The sequence below is a fragment of the Pogona vitticeps genome, chromosome 1 (genome assembly GCF_051106095.1).
Source record: "Pogona vitticeps strain Pit_001003342236 chromosome 1, PviZW2.1, whole genome shotgun sequence".
NCBI lineage: Eukaryota > Metazoa > Chordata > Lepidosauria > Squamata > Agamidae > Pogona > Pogona vitticeps.
The window spans coordinates 30,575,207-30,599,431 of record NC_135783.1 but is presented as its reverse complement, the minus strand read 5'-3'; the positions used below and the strand labels follow the sequence as shown (position 1 = coordinate 30,599,431).

Here is a 24,225-nt window from a genome sequence, read left to right as displayed (position 1 = left end):
AGTGGGATGGTTTGCCTGTACTGCCCAGTGTGGGAGGGGGTTGTGTGAGAAACTGAGATTAGTAGTTTCGGAGTTTAGTGGTTTCAGAGACTCTTGTCAGAATGTTGCCATCCCTGTGGTATGGGACATGACTAGTTAGGAGACTTCTGTGCCAGCCAGCCACTCGGTCTCAACAGTAAAAGAAACATAATGGTCTTGCCACAGTGGTGCAGCCTGTGTGAAAAAGATTTTCAGGAATGGAACGATGTCGGGATTGTTGTAGATTAATATATTCAAGTGATGGAGACAAGCAAGGTAATTTTAGAGGGTAAATGCTGCCTGATTCTAAAGACGTTAATCACATAACTTTTCCAGTCAAAGGTGATGGATAAGTTGAAGAAGATTCCTTGGAAATAAAAGTGGGACTGTGAGGAAAACATGAGCAGTTCAGAAGGGAGCAAAATGTGTAGCACTAGAGCGGCATCAAAGGCAGAAGCAGTTTGGCCGGCTGGTAGAGAGATTTACAAGTCCCCTGGTGACCCAGTCAGTGGGAAAAGACTGTGGAGTCATTGTCACAGTATGAACAAATCTCCACATTGTCTGGTATCTGGATTGCAGCCTGGAATAAGAAACTGGCTGTTGTTCAGTGGCAGATGTGCTTTGATTTCCCAACTTCTCTTCTAACAAGTCATTATATTATTTCTGTTCTCCTTTTCTCACATAAAAGTGATAATAAATGCTTTTACTGGCTACCAGATTTGCAATTTCTCCTGTTCTTTGTTCATATTAAAAGTCTCTTTGTTTTTTGTAGCTTTGTGCATATTTCTTCATTGAGAGCTACAGAATAATTCTAATGCATAAATCCATTTTTCAGAGGTACCTTTATGTGAGTTTGTGGTATAGACCCTTTTTTTTGCTTTTCATCTTCAGAATTTCATGATGATGTTTATTTGTTTGGAATATTTTATGCCATTTTTGGATCTTGAAGGATTTGTTTGGCAGATGTTACCAGCAGTTTCTGGCTCTTTTAGGACTCGCTGGAGGAGATGGCTAGGGAAACAGTAGGCTGGGATGAGAAATATGTTGGTTTTACTTGTGTATACAAAGTATAATAATAAAATAATTGTGTGCCATCGATTCCAGCTTCTGGCAGCCCTTTGTGAATATCTACGCGCAATATATCCCACATTCATAAACTGGAGGTTTTTTAAACAATTGAATAATATCTGTCTACAGTGCTCAGCTATGGCAATTTGAAACAACTTCATCTGCTGTGGTTCTTTCTTGCAGAACCCTGGGATTTATAGTTTGACAATGTACATAGAATTCTTTGCTAGAAAACTCTTGGGCACCCATTTGAACTGCAGCACTGAAGCTTTCTAGCACAGAATTCTACATGTCTCAAGAAACCACAAGCCCTAGGATTTCCAAGTATGAAATCATGGTGCTTCAATTGGTTTGTGACACTACTGTGTCGTATAGATTTATTCACAGACTGGAGTCCTACTGGTGTTTGGGGAAGATTTGCATAACTTGCTATGGCAAATTTCAACTAATTGATGACATGCTTCAATGCATATCAGTTATGCAATCTAGTGCATGACCAGCCATGTGACTGAGCCATGCCCAGTACCTCATCAATTAGCCATGACAAGTTACACAAACTTTATTTAAACATATTTTGTTGAACTTTCTTTATTTCGGTGTCTCACACAAAGTATTTACATGAATTTTCTTTTCGATTTTGTAGAGAGTGGATGTCCCAGTGATGCTGCAAAATCTAAGGGAGCAGAGGATGTTCATGGTCCAAACCATTGCGCAGTACAAATTTGTGTATCAGGTCCTCATCCTGTTCCTACAAAACTCCAGACTCATTTAACACCCCGAGAATCAGAAACTGTTCGCTCACAGACGTCTACAGTTTTCTTGGATATGGCTGAGCATCGCTCCCTTGATAACATCTAGTTTTACAGTATTGTGTGGAACATGATTAACATTGTCTTGACAGTAAGGAGACTTTGTTCTTCCTACAGATTATTTTATACAAGATAATTTATTGTTATTTTTTCCCTTTGGAATGATGTGTGAATTTTTGTAATTTGTAAAATGTTCTGATTTTGTAATAACAGAACCATATTTGACAAGACTGATCTTCATTGCAACCTCATCTTAGCGGGGAATGGTTCCCATTTGACAAGGTTCTCTTGCACGCTCAGTCAGATGAAAGGCAGTTTGATTAGTTAGATTTTTCTTTTCTTTTTTCCCCCCAGAAAACAATATTTTGCAACCCACTTTGTCAGGCTTTGGTGCCTTGAGTGAAAAAAGTTGTTTGTCCAGATCTGAAAGCAAATCCGTTTCTCTTAAAAATAGTTTTAATCAGATATACAATATAAGGAAATGCCTTATATTAATTTAGATCACTAGTCCGTGTATCCCCCCCACTGTCTTCTCTGAGAAACAGCAGTTTTCCAAGGCAGTACTGCCTGAGATCCTTTTAATTGGAAAAGCCAGAGTTTCAAAAAGTTACTTGGACTATAACTCAGAACTCCTAGCCTTTCAGATTCTGGAAGGTAAAGGTTCCCCTTGACAATTTTTGTCCAGCCGTGTTCGACTCTAGGGGGCGGTGCTCATCCCCGTTTCCAAGCCATAGAGCCAGTGTTTTTGTCCGAAGACAATCTTCCGTGGTCACATGGCCAGTGCGACTTAGACACGGAACGCTGTTTACCTTCCCACCGAGGTGGTACCTATTTATCTACTCACATTTGCATGCTTTCGAACTGCTAGGTTGGCGGGAGCTGGGACAAGCGACGGGCGCTCACTCGGTCACGTGGATTTGATCTAACGACTGCTGGTCTTCTGACCCTGAAGCACAGGCTTCTGCGGTTTAGCCCACAGCACCACCACATCCCTACTAGATTCTGGAAACTTTAGTACAAAAGAGTAATGTTTCCAAGTTCATGGAGTATCTTTGGGCACAAAGAAACTTGGCTGGCAAACTATATCTCACCTGCCATTGTCTAGTGCTTTTATATTAATCTGTTGGTGCTCTTTTGACTCAGACACTAGACACTTGTTCTTAGGATAAGATACAATTGGGATGCAGCTGGACCATTCTAAAGGACACTTGGTTATAATAAAAAAGAGTCATGAATCCTGATTTTCTTAAAGCTGGCGTTGCTGCATCAATTGATTAATTGATTGCCTCTTGTTTAAATCTTGTGCAGAGAAAAGGAGCAATCACATATGTAAGAATATAAGAAGAGCTATACTGGACCGACTAGAGGCCTATCTAATCCAACCATTTGTTCACAGAGGGGGGGAAGGGATATCTTTTGTTCCTGAGCAACTAATATACCTCACTACACTGCCTCTGATATTGGAAATGATATATAGCCATCCTGATTGGTAACCTGGATTGCCCAGTCCTCTTTGAATTGCCCCCTCCCTTTCTAAGTTCATCCTTTTCGCCAGCCATTGCTACATCTGGTAGTACTGGACTCCATCATCCACTCAGAGGGGACATTTAGCACCCTGAGCTAAAATGTTCTAGAATTCATACAGAATTAGGTTTGCAAGTCAGATACTTTGTGACTGACTCAAAGAATCATAGAATACTGGAGTTGGAAGGGGCCTCTGAAGCATCCTGTCCAACCCGTACTCAGTGCAGGAATCCAAATCAACATATATCATCTCACAGATGGTTGTCTAATTTTCACCACCTCCTGATCTAATTGGTTTCATTGTTGTAATCCTCTAACAGTAACAAAGTTTTTCCTGGTATTCAACTGAAATCTGGATTCTTGTAACTTAAGCCCATTATTACGTTTTCTGCATCCTAGGGGGATCCTGGCTCTCCTCTGTATGACTACCTTCCAAGTGTTTAAAGAGTGTGATCATATCTCCCCTCAGTCTTTTTCCCCCCAAGGCTAAACGCATTCAGTTCTTTCAGTCTTTTCTCATAGGGTTTGGTTTTTAGATTTCTCATCATCCTCATTACCCTCCTCTGAAGTTCTTCCCATTTGTCTGAATTCATCTTACAGTGTGGTATCCATAACTGAAGAATGGTGCACAGTGTCCCTGAATTTCAACCGCTTGCCATGTGCTGTTTTTGTGTTTAAAGAGACAATGAACAGATAGGAGATAAATTACCCAAACAAATCCACCACTTTTTGCAGCTGAGGCTCCTCTTTTTTTGTCCTACCCAATGTAACGCATTGAGACGAAAAAATGGGCCAAGTCATTTTTCCACGAACCATGATAACAAGCAGAAGTAATATATCCTGGTTGACAGTCAGCGGGCGCCATAGAGGAAGACATTGGGATTCACTGTGGTTTTAGGAAATACAAGATGTGTAAATTCAACTCTCACTATGGTTTATCTCTCTTCACATTCTGTACTGCGTATATTTTAGACTTCTCTATCATATCTTCCTTTACTTTATTCTGTGCAAATCAAACCCATGTATTGCAACTTTTTCTGATAGGGGAATTGCTTTAGTTCCTTAATCATTTTGCTGCCTTTTGCTGCCCTTTTTGTATGTTTGTATAATTTCATGTGGGTGCGTTTATTGTATGCTGAAATGTAACATATTTTTCCTCTGTAGACACTTTCCTGGGTGACACTTCAGTCCTGAATACATTTTCCAGGATTTCCATTGATCACAGAGGAGTTACCTCTGAATCAGCTGACGTAGAGCTGTCTTGTAAAACGCAATGATGTAAAAATGGTAACTGACAAATCAGTTAAACTTGGTGTCCTAATTTGAAAAGCATAACCACACCTAGCTAAAGAGGTTTCAAGCACCCCCAATGAGAGGGCGAAAGAAAATGTAGGGAAACTTAGCACTGATGCTTCTTCAGAGCTTCTATTCCTTCTTTAGTTAACTGCCGTTTTCAGTCCAGCGTTCTTGTCGATGCCAACATATCTCTTGTTAAATTAGCTGCAACCATTTAAAGTCTTTTAGTGGCATCTGCGTGATAATTGCACAGAGAGACGCTTTGTATCTGGGAAACTGGCCAAGGAATAAACCTTGAAGCAAAGTGTATTAAATTAGTGATCTCATTATAGCTTTTTGAATAATTTCCTAATGATAAATTAAGTTTGAACCCAGAACTGTCAAGTCCCATTGCTCCATTTGGCCTGACAGGTAGAGAGGAAGACTGGGGAAAATAATAATCGGCTCCAAGGGCTGATTACAATGACATCCGAGTTGTAATGTGTATAGTCTTGGCATTTCTGGAAGTGTGCAAACAAAAAGAACTTATTTAACAAGCAGGCGTAATGGATGTTAAAAGGGAAAAGTCGAGGTTGCTGCCAGGCATTTTCTCACATTGTAACACATCTTGCACGCCCGATTGCAAGGGAGAGCTTTCCGCAACAAGAAGACAATGCTCATGTCTGAGCCAAATTGTTGCTAGTGTAATTGGCAATTTTTTTTCCTGCCATTCCTAAAGTAGGTGATGGTGTTCAAAGTGACTTTCCCTTTTTTGTAATTATTATGCAAACACATGTTGAATTAAATGTAATTTTCATGTGAGATTTGTCCTTGTGAAGCTCTGCTGACAACTAACTCCTGACAAGAGAGCCTTCCACGGCCTGTGATTTCTCTCTGCTTATTAGTAAGGACAGTGTCAGCATCACAAGATTTATTTATTTAGCTAAGATTTGCAAAATAGGAGACAACCTTTAAGACAGTGGTTCTAATGAAGTGTTTTATCAAGTCAAGAGTTCCTTTTAAGCATGCATCCGATGATGGGAAAATAGTGTTTCTGGTCAGTTTTTTTAATCAGTCCCATAGTAAATCAGTGTTTTAAGAACGCAACACTTTTGCCTACTGAACTTCATGGTATAGTACTATAGAATAAAAATAATTGCATGCTGTCAAGTCAATTCCGACTTAAGGTTTTCTAGATAAAAAGTAATTAGAAGTGGTTTAGCATTCCCTTTTTCCAGGGAGTGCTCTGTGGCTAGCTGAAGGCTACACAAACTGGCTCTTCTTCCAGGAGACAATGGGGAATCAAACTCCCACTCTGTGCCTCTGTAGCCAGTACCTAGCAGAGAGTTTGTACAGAGACTCTGTCTTGCACATTTCCCTCCTCTAGTTCCCCTGCTGCTACCAACAATGAACTTTGGATCACCTTACTTGCTGAATAGTTGAACCTATGAGCTTTACTTTCTAGCATTTCATTTTTCATATTAATTTTGCAAAGTTTGATCAATTCTATTTGAAAATGGGTTGCACTGAAATTCTCGCAAGTCTCTATATCTGCTAGTTTCACCTTTTCTCCTATTCAGAGCTTGTTGTTGTTGTTTAGTCATTAAGTCGTGTCCAACTCTTTGTGACCCCATGAACCAGAGGACACCAGACCCTCCTGTCTTCCACTGCGTCCTGGAGTTGGGTCAAATTCATGTTGGTAGCTTCAGTGACACTGTCTAACCATCTCATCCTCTGTCATCCCCTTCTCATCTTCCCTTCACACTTTCCCAACATCAGGGTCTTTTCCAGGGAGTCTTCTCTTCTCATGAGATGGCCAAAGTATTGGAGCCTCAGCTTCAGGATCTGTCCTTCCAGTGAGCACTCAGGGTTGATTTCCTTCAAAATAGATAGGTTTGTTCTCTTTGCAGTCCAGGGGACTCTCAAGAGTTCAGAGATTGTAAAAGTTGGTACAGTGGTGCCTCGCATAGCGACAATAATCGGTGCAGCAAAAATCGCTGCAAAGTGATTTTGTCGCTATGCGATATTAAAAAGCCCATAGGAATGCATTGAAACCCCTTCAGTGTGTTCCTATGAGCTTCAGACTCACCTTTAAGCGAAAATCCTCCATACGGCAGCCATTTTCGCTGCCCGGTAAACGAGGAATCCGTCCCAGAAAACAGCGGGTGGCCGTTTTTTTTTTTTTAACCCGGTGGCCATTTTGGAACCACCAATGAGCTGTTAAAAAAATCATTGCTTTGCGATGATCGGTAAGCGAAACGGTACTGAGCATCGCAAAGCGATTTTTCCCCATAGGGAACATCACAAAGCGATCGCAAAAAGTTAATTGCTATGCGATTTCCTCGTTAAACGGGGCGCCGGTTAAGCGAGGCACCACTGTAAATTCTGAGAAAACCAGCCTTTTCATCCTTGCCTACTAGCGTACCCAGTGTTTCTCAATCTTGTCTAACTTGGGTTTTAATTTAAACTGTTACTAACTAGGGTCTAAATTCAATATGACATATGTACACACCACAACACTTCTTTATCATCCATTCTGCAGTCTAGGAGAGTAATCCAGTCTTGCATGAACTATTGGAACTGGGCTGGGATTATTCAATGGCCAATAAACCACTGCCATCTTATAGATGTTGACACTGTTACATGACAGTAGGGTTTTTTTAAGGGGAGAGGCAACATTGGGAAAGGAAAATTACCTTGCTTACACAGGATTATACTGTTAAGCAAGCATAGATCCAGTCTCAGATATATCCCCAGGATTCTACATACAAAGGTTATGTTTATTTTAATCTAGTTATATTAAAAGACAGTCTTTGGTGAGGTACGGTGTCAGACGCCTTCTGATATACAGTATCCACTGAATGATGGTCAGTACGGGCTGCCTTTATAGACCTTTTCAGGAACAATGTTGGTCCAGATAGTAAGACTGATGATTCAGGCAGGCCAGAGATTAAATGATGCTAATTCTGAAACAATGGCATTGGCTCCATGTGGTTCCTAGGTTGAATTCAGAATGCTGGTGTTGATGGCTTTTAAAGCCTAGCATTCATTGGCTAATAATCCCTGGTGCTTGATGTTGTGCAGACATTTGTTGATCGAAACAGTCCTTCATTACCTTTAATATTTTAACATATGTTTCTTCCTTGAGGGAAATGGATAAGAACAAGCATACAATTATCCTTGCATAGTGAGATATTTTCTAGTATAATAGTTACCAGTCTTCCAAGTACTGAAGAGCATAAGTAAATTATTTCTTTGTTATAGTTCTCAGTTCTCACCTATGAAAAGGAGGTATCGGTTTTATCCAATTAATAACTCAATAGTAGTCCATTCTTCAACTAAAATATCTGATCTAAACCATATTTATACATGCATTCAATACCTGCACAAGTCCAAGAATTACACACTAGTTCAGCACTTAAATACTGTCAGAAATCACTAATCTTAATTTTTACTAATGTTCTCTCCAGTAACCTATACAGTGGTGCCTCGACTTACGACTATAATCCATTCCAGAAGATGGACGTAACTCGAAATGGTTAAGTCAAAGCACCATTTCCCATAGGAATGCACTGGAATGCAATTAACCCGTTCCAGCTGAAGAAAAAAATCACACACACACACACACACACACAAAATCGCTGCAAGACTCATTGGAAATGTGATTAATCCCTTCCGGCTGGGGGGGGGGGGAGAAGAGCAATCAAGCGTGCAAGACCCATTGGAAATGCACAGAAAACAAACGGAGCAGATCGGAAATGCACAGAGAACAAAGGGGGCAGGTTGGAATTGCAAGAAAAAAAACAAAGGAAAAAGCAAGGGAAGCATGCAGGACCCATCGGAAATGGGGGAAAAAAACCATAAAGCAACAAAAAAAACCCAAGGCCCATCGGTAATGGGTGGGAAAGCCAACAAACAACCCCCCCCCCAAGATCCCATTGGGAAAAACCCCCAAAAGCAGCTAACCCCCCCCAAGACTCATCACAGCACAGAAACATAACCCCCCAGCTCAAAACCACATTGCAAAAACACTGAGAACAGGCAGCCCAAAGCCTCCCTGCAAACACACACGCTCATTCAGAAGCAGAAGGAGGCAGTCCGAAGCCTCCTCTGATTGTGCTTTCTCACTGCTGGGGCGAAAGAGTTACAAAGAAGCAGCCTTCTCGCCACCTACAGTTAGAAATTTTAATTTTCCACCTTTTTTCCCTGCCTTTTTCTGTTCGTAAGCGGAAGCCCTGGTCGTAAGTAGAAGCAAAATGTTGTAGCCGGAGCTGGTCATAACTCAAAATGGTCTTAAGTGGGGACGTTCGTGGCACCACTGTACATGATTCAGTATTTAAGGCATTTCTGGACAAACAGAACTTGCTGTGTTGTGCTGGGAGGTTTCCAATTGTCTTAGATCTGTCTCTAAAATTGTATTGGTCCTGAACTGATACAATGTTTATTTAGGATAGTGATGCATATTTTAAGAAACCCACTTGGAAATTTCTGTTTTGTTCTGTAGTTTGTTGCAGTAAAACCAACAAAGAGTGTTGTGGATCTTAAAGGCTAGTTAGTTTTATTTGGCATAAGCTGTTGTGGTCTGCAGCCCTCTTCTCGAGATACATGGCATATAGTCTCAGTAGACCAACAGATGTTTTTTATACAAATAGGAAAGGGTGGTATGAGTAACGTACTAGAGATGCAAAAGGACTAACAAAATGATTGTTTTCAACTGTGGTTGTACAGAGAGGTTGAACAGTTCCTGTGATATGACAAGTGCAGATCAGCTCAAGTGTAAGTCAGTTTATCAATCCTGGTATGTATTACTGCTTTCTTGTTGTTAGGTCTTAGCGACCACTGTTCACACCAAAGGAATGCATATCTGCACTTCTGGCTTCCAGAGAGCAGAAATCGACATGAACTGCATGCAGTTCAGTGGTTTGGCCTAGTTCAGCACAGCTCCCGTACAGCCATTCCACAGGTGCTGCACACTCTCCTCTCCCACCTCCTCAGCATGTTTGCCCATTCACCGATCACAGCATGTGCTTCCCTCCTCTGCCTCCTCTGGCAGCTGCCCACTCAGATGAGGAGGCGGGGCAGAAAGCCCACTGTGCTTTGAGTGGGCAAATTGAGATCTGTATCAAATTTCCATCTAATTATTCTCTTCATGCATGATGTTCCTTTGCCATAACATCCTCTAGTCCAGAGAATGGTTCAGTAATTTAAAAAAAATGTTTGGCATTCTGAGTTTAGAATCTTAATTCTAAAGTTTCTGAACTGTTTAAGTTTACTATGTGCTACAAATTCTTCTCATAACATCACAAAGGCAGTCACATAGCCATCATGCAATCTTAGGCTTTTATTTGTTTGTTTAGTAAAAAAAATCCAGGTGAAATTAGAAGCCTCAGACCAACATCAAGTATCAGGCCATGATACTTGAATTTTCCATTGCTCAGGGTCCAAAACAGCACCCAGATAGCAAATATAAAAACAAAACAGAACAGCAAAACTAAGTCTCAGCTCTAGGCTAACATCCCGGAAACTCTTTGCTTGTGGATTCATAGAATTGCTGCCATTGAGCCGTAGACGGCAGGCAGGGCATCTGTCGTTCCTTAGCGATAGAAGCAGGCACCAGAGAATAATGTCTAGACATTAATTCATCACTGCCACTGCTTTTCAAAAGCTCAGTTTTTCCTGCTGCTATCCAGTTTTTCAAATATTTTAGTCATACAAAACCATGCTAAGTCACAATTATTAGCTTCCTGAGATCATCTCCAATGGGAACATTCTCCATTTACCCAAAAATATCTTACTGTGGGTATTTCTCAAAAAGGTTACAAAGCAGAAGATTATGAATTGCACCTGTGTTGTCAAATCTGACTTGTGTTGTTAGTGAAATTAACACACTTAAGACTGAAATCCTACATATAGTTTTCTGGGCATAAGCCACTCTGAACAGAGTGGGCCTGTCTTCGGTGTCAACATGTCTCTGGTTATATGAACACCCTTATCTGGAATAAGTGCCCCGGCACTCAGTGTGGCATACATTTGAGTAGACATGAGTAGGATATTGTTGCATAATCAATTTTGCATCACTGAGTTCCTCTGATTCAGATTGCATTATTTTTATGGATCAGCTTTCTTAACACGAGTCTGGAGCTATTGGAAAGACTTAAGTACTTCTATATGTATACATTTTGTAAACAGTTAAATAAACTTATTACATAATGACATCCATATACCCTTTTTTATATCACTGAAAGCCTTTAAAATCTATGCATGCTATTTTATACGCTAATGTGTATTCGTATCAGAACATAAGCTTATGCTTGTCAGTTTGGTTTTGTATAGAACCAATTGACTTTTGACAGTATTTTTGCACTTTTTCTCGCTGTTTTTATAAAGTTTTTTCATCATTAATAATTGAAATATTTTTTTACACCTCACACTGCCTTTGTGTAAATACATGCTTTTTGCAATGTAAGAAAATGTTGACTAAAGCTTTGTTTTGTAAAAGATTATTCTTCGCATTCATATTATGCAATAAAACCCTTTTTTCATCCATTTGTCTTCCATGCTGAGCTTGTATTATTTGCTGCCTTGGCAATGTTGTGCTACAGCTGTCATCTGATTCAAGAAACGTATCAGTCACTAAAATATATTGAAACCCAAAAGCATGCATTTGACAGAAGTTGCACTCTCTACAACTATCAAGAAATAGGCATCCGTTTGGAAACTTTTTGGTGACTAAGTGTATTTTCTGCTGAGCATGTGCTCTAGGGTCTGCTAAGAACTTGTTAATTTTTAATGGTCCACCATTCAGTATTCTATCTGGAAATGTGAAGAGTTCTTTCTGCCCCTGCTTTTTTGCAATAACTCTGAAGAGAAAGGTGGGAAAGGCACAGCGCTCAATAATTTTAAGTGCACAGTTTCTCTCTGCTGGCTCATTGCCCTGATGAGTACCAATGAGCAAACAGGACAGAGACAGAAAATTCAGCTCTATGTGGCCAGGTCAGCAGTTGCTTCCAGAGCAAGGAAACCAGAAGCCAAAGTATCCATATGCTGATGAGATTATTGAAGGAGGTATGGGTCAGCCAGCCAGATGCATGCTCTTAAAACATATACATGCACATCAGCTCAGCAGATTTGCATTGTACAGTTGAACAATGTGTGGTCTCATCAGCCTATTAAGGTGAATGAGTATGTAGATCAGAGATACTGGCTAAAATCCAGCTGTTTAGTATGGTAGGTCACAACTAAAGTAGGTCCATTGCATGGTGATTCAATGGGCCTATTCTAGTTACAACTTACTATGCTAAGCAACAGGCTTTCCGTCATAATTACATAAAGTAGTACACAAATACTACAAATAAAATATATAGAGAGAAAAGGAGAGCGCCCAACAGTCTTTTAAATGAGTTTTTCAGCATTCATCTAGCTACTAACTGCATGCATATGATATATTGCATGCATATAATATAACATATATAGGCCCATTGAATCAGTGGAATTTGCAGTGGTATTGACTCACCAAATCCCCAAGCAATGGGCCTACTTTAGTTGTGACCTACCAACACTGCAAATGGACAATTTCCTACCTAAACTTGGAGATCCCTAGTATTCCCTTATAAGCCTCTGAATACTAACCAGGCCCTACCCTATTTAGCTTCCGAAATGAGGCAAATATACGCCTATGTTTGTTGGTATGTAGTGCACCTACATAGTTCACACTGATGTAAGTAGTTCAATCATCCCTTGAGCTAAAGAAACCTGAAATTTTCCATTCGCAGTTTGTTTAGTATGTTGGTCAAACTAGGCTCTCTGGTTTGTTGCTATCCTAACAAGCCTGAGTTTGTTCCTGACTTATGACTCGTGTTTGCTGTGAGAGCAATATTTTGGATATACTGGTTTAGACCTTAAGCTTAAAAACCACACCAAGCAAGGTCCCCTTGATGGTTTAGCCACCCCCACTTGCAAAAATAGCCAAGAAGGCTATTAAGTAGCATGCACTGTTTGGGCTCACTTGTTCACAGTACGTTCGCCACGATGTAGTGTAATCACCATTAGAAATTGACAGCCAAAGATAAATAGTGTCAGGAACAAGGTTCTTTATAATTATGATGGCATAAAGTGCCAGAGAAACTCTCAAAGTCTATACCTTCATATGATACATTTTTGGAATCCAAAATGTGCATTACCATAATGAAGGGACACAAGCAAGCAGGCTCAAGCAATGTTGTCCCCGTTTAATTAATTACTTTGCATGGTTTAAATAAAAATTGGTCATTTCTCCACATGACTGATCAAAGACATTATCTGTGTGAGAGCATGGCATTTCCTTAGGGGCGAAAAAGGAAAGCATTCAGAAATTAATTCATAAAAGGCTCAAGATATTTCACATAAACCTCAGAGAATGCAAGAGGCAAGGCCTAAGTGCACCACATGTTTGTCATTCCAATTATTTTACAGAAAAGCTTTCATCCCGCGTCAATTTTCAAAGCACACCTGAAGTTTCCATAGCACAGCTTTTAAAGAAAGGTTGAAGGATTGCATAGATTCAAAGACTCAGTGGGCCTCTAATTCCTTTTTGATCTCTATAACGTATGGATGATCTTTCCCATGTGCTATCTCCATGATAGCGATTGCCTGCAAAAGAGGGAGAGAAAAAATACAATTGATTCACATAGCCTTGGTTTATGAAATGTTCTCGTCAGGGATTCCAAAGAGTCAGAAACCTCTGACTGGTTTTTGTCCCCTTAAACGTACCCAATTGAAAACAGCCCATTTGATTGTTAAGTATCAAACCGTATTATATACACAGCACCTTTGATCCTAAGAGATCTCCAAGCTCTTTTGATAGGTACAGACAAGCAAAAAGTTAAATGATATTGTATCTGACTTTCTGTTCCAGTCTTAATAGAAGGTAACTTTCACACAGGGATGCTCTAAGTTAGTTTGTATTCAAAAGTTTTATGACATGATCAGATCTGGGTGGCCAATCGCTTCCCATGTCATTCCTGCTACATCTGTTTCTGCCATCATCCTCTCCTGAACCTTCTGCAGCCAATTTTTGCTCAAGATTATGACACAATGGTCAAGATACTCATCGAGAAAGTTCAAGTTAAACCAGCTACCTGTGTTGCCCATAAATCACAGTTTTATAGGGTTACTTTTATGTAGGTGCTGTGTTGCCTTCCTTGAGATTCATATTTCAAATGCCTGAGTTACACTATCGAAGTCATTGTTTCCAAGTGGCATCTAAGTAAGTTAACTTCAGACACAGTTGAGAAACGGACTGACGTTCCAACCTGAATCCATATGTTGAACCTTTGAAAGACTGCTGTCTGGGGGAATTCCAAGAGTTGGAATCCCCAAGAAGTAATTTTTCACGGACTGGGTCCTTTCAGCTAATGAAGCCACAAATAAGTAGGCAAAGTAAGATACTGTAAGATACTAAACTATTGTTGCCATCATAATGAAATGTGATGAAATGTGATATTTATTCTAAGGAGTTGTTTTTTATTGTGCCAGATCCCACAACAAGTGAGAAGGGTATCTTTGTACACACATATTTTTCTCTGTTGTAGTCCTTGACCGGCACAGGGCCATGTAGAAATGTGTATTCTGTATGTTTACTATAAAATACTTCATTGTTTCTGACCAAAAGACCTTTATATACACAGAAGCGGCACCTCATCAACTATTTTATAATTCTTTGAGAATGTCACCATACATACAGAAAGCTTTGCATAACTGATATGGTAATTGCCGTTGTCCAAATGATCCCAAACTGATCCCAACTATAACAGATTCACTGAATCAGTGGGACATGTGAGTGCTAAAGTACCATTAAGCAGCTGATTTGGGGAATCTGTTCTAGCCACCTTGGGTCTGTTTACTGGATGAAAAGTTAGATATAGAATCATAGAATGGGAAGGGCCATTGAGTCAAATTCCCTGCTCATTGGAGGAATCCAAGTCAAAGTGTATCTGACAGGTGACAGTCTTAACTTTCTCTTGAATGCTCACCACCTCCTGACATACAAACAGAATGACTAAATACTCTACTTGGAACTATCAATTGCAATCAAGCTTATATATCTCAACATTTCAAAATAAGCTTTTTACAACACACTTTTCCACTTAAGAGGGCATGATACCTAATTTTATGGCTCAGTAACTAGTAACGAAAACACAAAAGCAAAAGGAAGGAGCAGAGAAACTATTTCCAAAAAGGTGTTACCCCCCCCCCTTCTCTGCAAGGATCTATATGAATATCTGCTCGGGAGTCACAAGTGAGCAGCAAGGTTGCTGGGAGTTCAGCAAATCCCCAGAAAAGATTTCAAATCAGATGAATGCTATCAGCTTCAGGAGGAATTTGACACAATCAACAGAACCATTACAATCCGGAGAACATGCAGCTCCAGCTTCCCACTGTATCACAAGCTGCACTACTCCCTCAAATGAAAATCAATGTTTCTTTGAAAAAAAAATGAGGCAATTGTGCATATTTGTTCCAGCTGCACTGAGTAGTTTTGTCCCTGCTGAGCTTAGAATATACTGCTCACCCGTTTCTCGAGTAAGAGAAATGCCTACTCTTGTTCATTTTTGCTTCAGTTTCCACCTAGCATTCCTTGCTATAATCCTGATGCCCTGCCACTAATGCATACAGATTGACTGGCACTGAGAGAAGTGTTCAGGACAGGTGTGGCTTACGAGGTGCCTCACACAGGAAATAAGAAAAAGGGGGATGAAACTCAAATCTCCCCACAGGCCTACCATCCCACTGCCTGCACCCTCAGCCCAACACACAGGGTTTTCCAGCCACAGGGGGAAAAATATTTTGATGACCATATGCACTAAAATTCAAGCTAGCTACTGAAATGCAATCTGCTTTCTGCCATATGCCAATTTCCACCCCAGCCAAGAACATTCAGTCTCTGAGCAGTTCTTGATTGTACACAAAACCAGGGAAACCGAGAGTGACTTTTCAGCGGGGGATCCTGTTGGGAAAACCATATATACGGATTAAACCTAACTGCAGATTCCTTCCCTCTTCACTGACAGGGATTCAGCGCACCAGGCTCCGACAGTACAATCCCTAGATGTGGGGAGCAGAAATGCCTCAGTGTGCCCAAGCTGTGGCTTCTGTACAAATGGAACTGGAGGTTGTGGAACTTCACGGGGGTTGTATGCTGCGCAACAAAAATATTTACACAAGTGGAATGGACCTATGTTACTAGGTGGCGTATGTTACTGTGCTTTCTATTCAGCAAAAGCTCAGTAGGATACTCACCAAGGAACTCAGACCAAACCTGATTATTCTACAAGGAAAAGGGTTTATATACCTTTTTCAGAGCCTTAGTTCCAGCAGCTTTGTTTTCCAGGCCCAAGTAAAGTCTCCCTAGTTTCAGCCACATAGAGGCCACGTTGAGTGAAAATAAGGGGTAATGTTTACTGCAAAAAAAGACCACAACAAAGCAACAAAATGATTATATGCACACACTATTGTAGGGAAAGCACAAAAATATTTACAGTGGAAGGAAACAAAAGGATATACTCAAAAACATTACCTATGTAATTTTTGTGATGCCAAAAATGATACGGACACATTATAAATTGTCTGCATGGAGTTGTAGTTTTCTAAGGCAAAGTGTAATGATATGCAATCCTTGATACACTCAGTGTATCCACAATACTCAATATACACAAGAGTACACATCATAAATGGTCTGCTGGACCTTAAGACAAATAGTTGGTGCAGAGTGTAGGGACATTATGGATCATATCTGCCTTGGGACTGCACAACCCTGTATCACAAGGGCCAAAAAGAAAGCTTATGTCTCTCCCATTTCATGCTCTTATTAGCATTAATTTCTGGTATTCCTGTGAAAAGGATCAACTGATGTCCGTTCAACACAATTGGAACTTATGCAGAGCATTTGGAAAGGTGACAAGCCTACAGCCAGAGGAACCCATGTACTGGCCTACAATGTTGTACAGCTGGTATAAACCAGTTTAGAAGATTCAGCTCTGAGCCTGTTGAAAACCAGTCAAATCACCGGGGTGATAAATCAGATTCGAGCCCCAGGGAGTATGCCGTTGTGTTTTCCTGATCACCCACTCCCTGCCAGCTGATCTATGACTTCATGCTGGCATCTGATTCAAAGGGAGAGGCTCCTCTGCGCTCCCCAGCTGGCGAGGAAATTATGCCCTAAGATAACAATTTGTGGAGGAGCCTTCTGACTGGCTAGCACCCAAGAGTAGCATGCACACAATGCAAAGGCAGAATCCCAAGGCTTAAAATATGCTGACATTGGTGCATCTCCCTGCAAATGGTGCTTCCCAGGAAATGGCACTAGGCAATCTTGATAAGTGGCTGCAGACATTCTCTTTTTACAGCTGCAGCGCTCATAGCCTTAAAAAAACCTAAAATGACTCAAAGTTACCATAGAAGGGGTGCAAGAGGAAATTATAGTCTTTCCAAACTAGCCCTGGCAATGCTGCATTTGGAGATGATAATTCCCAGAATTTACTTGTCATGCTGGTTTAAGGATTCTGAATACCCCTCTCTAAAAGAGTAATGTTCCTAAGCTCTGATTTCAAGGCAATATATATAAGTATTCCAGAAATTATACACATTGTGCTCTTACTTCTACAGGTCATATCCTCTTTCTTCTGAGGCTTGCTACCAAAGAACACCAACACTTTACTGCCCTATGAAAGGAGAAGTCTTTGAGGAGATTTATTATTTGAAGCCCCACTGATGAAAAGAAGTGATTCAGAAAGTCAGATTTCATTCTCCTCTCCTTTGACAGAGATAGAAAACTAGAGAGGTTATGGATAACCCTGAGGAGACCATGTATTTATAAAGAAAGAGATGCAAGACAGTTGAGAAAGGAAACCCTATTCTAGTAAATTCATCAAATACATACCACATACAGTTTGTTTGGTTTTACAGGAAGGCACTGAACTGGAAACCCCATGATGTGCAACTGATACCTATATTTAATGGTGGCAAACCTCAGAAGTCAAAGTCAAAATCATCTGACTGACTGGTTCCTCATAGCGTTTTATTGTTGTTTTTTACTCATTAAGTCATGTGCAACTCTTCATGACCCCATGAACCAGAGCACGCCAGACCCTCCTATCTTCCACTGCGTCCTGGAGTTGGTCAAATTCACGTTGGTCGCTTCGGTGAAACTGTCCAACCATCTCGTCCTCTGTTGTCCCCTTCTCCTCTTGCCTTCACACTTTCCCAACATCAGGGTCTTTTCCAGGGAATCTTCTCTTCTCATGAGAGGGCCAAAGTATTGGAGCCTCAGCTTCAGGATCTTTCCTTCCAGTGAGCACTCAGGGTTGATTTCCATCAGATTGGATAGGTTTGTTCTCCTTACAGTCCAGAGTCTCCTCCAGCACCACAATTCAAAAGCATCAATTCTTCGGCAGTCAGCCTTCTTTATGGTCCAGCTCTCACTTCCATGCATAGCTACTGGAAAAAACCATAGCTTTGACTATGTGAACTTATGTTTTTTAAGACACTGTCTAGGTTTGTCTTTTAATATCGTGGCTGTTGTCACCATCTGCAGTGATCATATAGCCCAAGAAGGTAAAGTCTGTCACTGCCTCCAATCTTCCCCTTCTATTTACCAGGAGGTGATGGGGCCAGTGGCCATGATCTTAGTTTTTTTGATGTTGAGCGTCATACCATTTTTTGCACTCTCCTCTTTCACCCTCATTAAGAGGTTCTTTAATTCCTCCTCACTTTCTGCCATCAGAGTGGTATCATCTGTATATCTGAGGTTGTTGATATTTCTTCTGGCAATCTTAATTCCGTCTTGGGATTCATCCAGTCCAGTCTTTCGCACGATGTATTCTGCATATAAGTTAAATAAGCAGGGAAACAATATACAGCCTTGTCGCACTTATTTCCCAATTTTGAACCAGTTGTTCCATATCCAGTTCTAACTGTTGCTTCCTGTCCCACATATAGTTTTCTCAGAGATAGATAAGGTGGTCAGGCACTCCTATTTCTTTAAGAACTTGACATAGTTTGTTGTGGTCCACACAGTCAAAGGCTTTTGCATAGTCAATGAAGCAGAAGTAGATGTATTTCTGGAACTCTCTGGCTTTCTCCATAATCCAGCGTATGTTAGCAATTTGGTCTCAAGTTCCTCTGCTCCTTCGAGATCCAGCTTGTATTTCTGGGAGTTCTTGGTCCACATACTGCTGAAGCCTACCTTGTAGGATTTTGAGCATAACCTTGCTAGTGAAATTTGTGTTTTACCCTTATAGCGTTTTACCCTTCCATAAACAGCACGGCTCCTGTATCTCTAATCTAATGGATGAGCAGAACAGATAAATTCAGCTGGTGCACTTTCTACGATGAGTGATATGTTTTGGCCACCCTACCTATTAACCTAATTTTTAGGAGGAAAAACATTTCATCCACTCAAAAGGTGCTTCTGATTCACCAGGCAACACAATCTCCCCTCCAAAAAGGGACCAATTACATTTAATTTAGACTGCAGGATTTACATTAAAGGTTTCCTTCATAAAGATGTTGCTCCTTTCTTGCCACGAAGAAATAATACCTAAAGCATGATGCTTCCTCCAATACATAAAGGCATCATCTTAATTTTTAAAAAATATTTTCTTTCAAAACTGCTGTGTAAATAGAGAAAACATCATGCTATTAACCAACAGGGAATTTTTAAAATTGGATGGCATCTTTCCGAAATAAATGCATTGGAAGTTGTTACCTCATGATAGCTGATCGGAGATAAATAGGCTTCTTGCTGCAGGGCATAATTATATATTAATAAGACATTGATCATTGAAGTGGAAATCTGCAGTGTATTTGGCTGGGTATATTTCTTTATAGGTACTTCTACTCACTGCGTTTTACATTCTGATTACACAAGAGGGTGGGAGAGAGTCAGGAACATTACCTGTACGGTTTGATAATCTTCTGCCCGTAGCGTAAAGCACCCTCCCAGTCTTGCGTGTAGAGGCAGACTCCCATCGCCTGATACATCATGTGCAACATGTAAACATTACTCTCGGCAAACACCGAGCCCATCTTGTCAAGGCTGAGCTCACAAATCTCTAGCAGTTCACTTGGGGGTAAGCTAACCGTCAAGGAAAATAAAAAGCAGGAAAACATTTCATTGTGACCCCAGGTTGTACACACAGGTGGCATTTTGTACTGGTTCCTAACAGAAACCACAGGAATACCTGCGCCACACAAAAACATCAACCTCTCCTCCTGGCCACAATTTTATTGTTTTTACTTATCACCACCCACTCACCATAGTCTTTTGGGCAATTTATAAAATATAAAAGCACTAAAATCGAAATATCCAATAGTTTTTGAAAACCACCACCACTACAATGCACAAACTAATTAGACAAATAAATAAAAACAAGTCAAAAATCGCACACAGAATAACTAACCACTGGTTAATACAAGAAAGGCCCTATTCCTGGTTGCCCCCTCACACATCTCATCCAGAGGGGCACATTTTCGCAAATGGCTTGGGTCCAAGCTATCTAAATGGCTGCATTTTCCCTCTATGTGTCTGTCCCTGGTCCCATGTGAAGTTGGTGGGACCAAGAGAAAGGCTATTGGGGAAGCCTTTTTCTTGGTGTCCCCACCTTCACAGGTACGTTCGATGGTGACACAGGAGAGGGCCTTCTCTGCTGCTGCTCCCAGACTTTGGAACTCCATCCCACAGGAGGACGGACTGGCCTCATCTTTGCTGTCCTTCCACAAGCAGGCAAACATTTCTCCTCAGGCTGACTGTTCCTTAGTGATTGGCAGTCTGAGAGGAGGTGTTTTTTTTTAAACGGATTATCATGCTCGGTTCTTTTTAGTTGGTTTGTGTTGATTTTATTGAGCATTTAAAATATAATACTTGTTTAATTCTTCTTTAATATTTGTACACTCACTGTTTTGAGCTTTTAAATATTGTTTTTTAGTTCTTGTAAGCCACCTTTTAAGGAGAAAGGTGGGATAATGAATGAATGAATGAATGAATGAATGAATGAATGAATGAATGAATGAATGAATGAATGAATGAATGAATGAATGAATGAATGTTCTCCCACAGTCCAAGTAGGTGAATACTGAAGTAGGTAGCATGTATGAAATCCTCTGGAGGTATAATGTGAGTGTAAAAAGTAAAAGGATAACTGTGTCCAGATGGATGGATTCCTGAAAGCAGGAATCAGGTTGTTGTTGTTCAAGTGAGACCAAATGAAGTGCTTGAGCATCCCTACTTCTTGAACCAAGGTGTGGATCAAAGATGGACTAGATATAGGACCCATACTGTAGATAAACAAGCTCAGATGTAACACAACAGTAGGGAGTCCACTGTTGTGGGTGTTAATCCAGTCAAGATGGAGATACCATTGAGCACAGATTCCAGAGATGCAGATCTAAGTTTTAACTTGTTCTGAAGGTGATCCCCATGAAGGGTCACATATGCAACTGTGGACCCATTCTTAGATACAGTAGTGCTCCTTGATGCTCAAGTGGAATACTTTTTAATGGTTTTGCCTGGTCTTCAAGTTGCACTGCTACCTGGAGAAACCAAAGATAGTCATTACGTTACATGCCCTTCTTAGATTTACCTTAGATTAACGCAATATAACATAATTCTACATGGTTTTGCTCTTCAGAGCTTGGAGAAGTTTTCTTTCTTCCCTTCTTCCTTCCTTCCTTTCTTTTTTTGGATTAAAACGCCCAGAATGACTGGCTTTTAGAGGCTAGAATCCTAAAAAGCAACTTTTCCAAGTCCAGGATCTAACCCAACAAGCCTTCTCTTTTATTCACCTACTGTAAACATAAAACATATAAAACAGTCAACTGCATCATCCTTGTATGTTGCATTGGTAGCTTGGTGGTATTCTAAGCTACACAGAGACCTATTTCATCCTCCCTGTTCATTCTTTCTATAGGAAATTCTATAGGAAAGACTATCTTCATACCATGATAATTTACTCAGGGATAGATAGAAGAGTGACACAAGTCCCATCCAGACATTATTCTCCCAGTGCAGAACTTTGTGTGTGTGTGTGTCCTGCCCCTCTCATTCTTTTCTTGCCAGGCTGACTCCTGTTCTTCTTATATTGAGGGGGAAGAAAGCCTGAAAGGTGGGTGGGGATGAGTTGTTTGTTCTGCACATTTGGCTGGACACACAATCTTCCTGTCCAGCACAGGAGGGGCAATGTCTCAGAACCACAATCAGCAGTATTCCTTCATTTGAAGAATGAAGGACTCATTTGATGACCAACATGTACTCATTTTGGACCAAGAAGATAGGTGGTTTGAGAGAGGAATCAAGGAAGCCATACATGTGCATACAGAAAATTCCTCACTCAACAGGGGTGGAGGCCTTAAATACAATCTGTCTCCTATTTATCATGCTGCCCTTTCACCCGTCCCCATGAAGATTAGGTCCACACCCACTAGAAAGACTACTGTTAAGGACCCATGACAATGGGCAGAAGGACTGCATAAGTGGGATTTGCACTCGACCCCAGCCCTTTGTTCTTAGAAGGAGCTTATTCAGATCAAGGGGGAAGTGGAACCAATGTGAAGAATATATCAGGGATTTCCTACCAACTCTTCTCAGACTGATGAAGCTAGTTGGATATAAGTAGCAGAACGTTTCAACCTAATAAGAAGTCCAGCCGCAATGACTCAGTTTTGAGATAATCTCACCTGGATGACTGAGAATCTTCACATAAATCTTCCTGGAATCAAAATTAAGTGTCAGAAGACTGCGGGATAGCAGATGTCACAATAATCTTTAAAAGGGGGGGGGCAGGAAACTACAGGCCGGGTAACCTAATGTCTGTTCCAGGGAAGATGGTGGAAAGACCAAGATAAAAGCTTAAAACACATAGAAGAACAAGCCTTGCTGAGGGAAAATCAGCATGGCTTCTGTAAGGGTAAGTCTAGCCTCACAAACTTTTAGAATTCTTTGAAAAGGTAAACAGGCATGAGGATGTGGGTGGACCAGTGAATATTGGGGCCCAGATAGTTTTTTCTTCCATCCTGCTCAGAAGAGGAATCAAAAAAGAAAGGAAGATCCTCTGGGTGAATGACTGGCTATGAAGGTGGTGTCGACGAGAGGGATTTGGTTTTTGGGACCACAGGCTAAGCTTCCTGGAAGAAGGACTGCTAGCAAGAGAAGGCTTGCATCTAACAAAGACTGGGAAGAATATGTTTGCCCACAGCATGAAGAACTTCATCAGGAGGGCTTTAAACTGAATTGGAAGGGGGAAGGAGACACAAGCACAGAGTTAAGGGTAGATGAAGCCTTACACACAATAAGAGGAATAGACCGAACTGATCAAAAGGGCAACAATAATAACATTGTATTCGCGAAGGCTTTCACAGCCGGGATCTAATGGTTGTTGTGGGTTTTTCGGGCTTCTTGGCCGTGTTCTGAAAGTGGTTCTTCCTAACGTTTCGCCAGTCTCTGTGGCCGGCATCTTCAGAGGACAGCAAACTGTTTGCTGTCCTCTGAAGATGCCGGCCACAGAGACTGGTGAAACGTTAGGAAGAACCACTTTCAGAACACGGCCAAGAAGCCTGAAAAACCCACAACAACCAATAATAACATTACCTACAATAATCATAATAATAAACATAACAAATATCATCATCATCATATTCATGAAAATGTACAAAGATAAACAGGCCACAAATCACACACCGTCCGGCGTCTGCATATGAATGCCAGGAGTATGGGAAACAAATAAGAACTAGAAATTTTTATTCAGGAGGGTAACTATGACTTGATAGGAATAACTGAAACTTGGTGGAATGACTCCCATGAGTGGAATACAGCAATTGAGGGATATAAAGTGATCAAAAAGAACAGAGAGAATAAAAAGGAAGGTGGAGTGGCAGTATATGTCAAAAATACACATTCCTGCATAGAGATACAGGAAGAGGAGAGTGGCTGTCCCATCGAGAGCATTTGGATTAATCTAGTTGGGGCAAGAAACAAAAGGAACTTGGTAGTTGGAGTCTACTACTGACCACCTAATCAAAGAGAGGAAGCGGATGAAACTTTTGAAAAACAAATTGTAGGGTTTTTGAAGAGACACAATATAGTAGTGATGGGAGAGTTCAATTATCCAGATATATGTTGGGAGGCAAATTCTGCCAAGTATGGCCCTTCCAAGAAATTCCTGGCGTGTGTGGCTGATACTTTTCTCCTACAAAAAGTAGAGAAAGGAACTAAAAGATTTGCTATCCTTGACTTGATTCTGACCAACAAAGATGACTTGGTGGGGGAAGTGGCAGTAAGGGGAACTCGAGGTGAGAGTAATCATGTCCTTCTAGACTTCTTGATTTCAAAGGAAAGGAAAGCAAAGTGTAGCCACACACTTCTGCTGGATTTTTAAAAAGCAAATTTTAATAATCTCAGAACAAAGATAAGTAAGATCTCATGGCAGGAGATCCTAACAAGAAAAGGAATCCAAGAAATGTGGGAGCTTCTTAAAAAAGAAATTCTAAAGGCACAACTACA

At 40.7% G+C, this 24,225-nt stretch overlaps 2 protein-coding genes and 1 long non-coding RNA gene across 3 annotated transcripts in view; 1 reads left to right on the top strand and 2 right to left on the bottom strand.

Annotated features, from left to right (window-relative positions):
- PTPN14 (protein tyrosine phosphatase non-receptor type 14) overlaps window positions 1-5,516 on the top strand; it is a 155,155-nt gene extending 149,639 nt beyond the window's left edge. The window contains exon 19 of the mRNA XM_020808676.3: window positions 1,730-5,516. Coding sequence (XP_020664335.3) covers window positions 1,730-1,858 — 129 coding nt within the window. The 3' untranslated portion in view covers window positions 1,859-5,516. The remainder of the gene's footprint in view (window positions 1-1,729) is intronic.
- A 7,386-nt stretch (window positions 5,517-12,902) lies between these two features.
- SMYD2 (SET and MYND domain containing 2) overlaps window positions 12,903-24,225 on the bottom strand; it is a 45,102-nt gene continuing 33,779 nt past the window's right edge. The window contains exons 10-12 of the mRNA XM_020808675.3: window positions 19,627-19,801; window positions 16,024-16,132; window positions 12,903-13,322 (exon numbers count right to left, since the gene is read on the bottom strand). Of these exons, the coding sequence (XP_020664334.3) occupies window positions 13,242-13,322; window positions 16,024-16,132; window positions 19,627-19,801 (365 nt within the window). The 3' untranslated portion in view covers window positions 12,903-13,241. The remainder of the gene's footprint in view (window positions 13,323-16,023; window positions 16,133-19,626; window positions 19,802-24,225) is intronic.
- On the bottom strand, window positions 21,339-22,483 carry LOC144585782 (uncharacterized). The gene is made up of 2 exons (XR_013540334.1): window positions 22,404-22,483; window positions 21,339-21,515 (listed from the first exon to the last, which is right to left on the bottom strand). It is a non-coding gene; the product is annotated as an uncharacterized LOC144585782 (long non-coding RNA).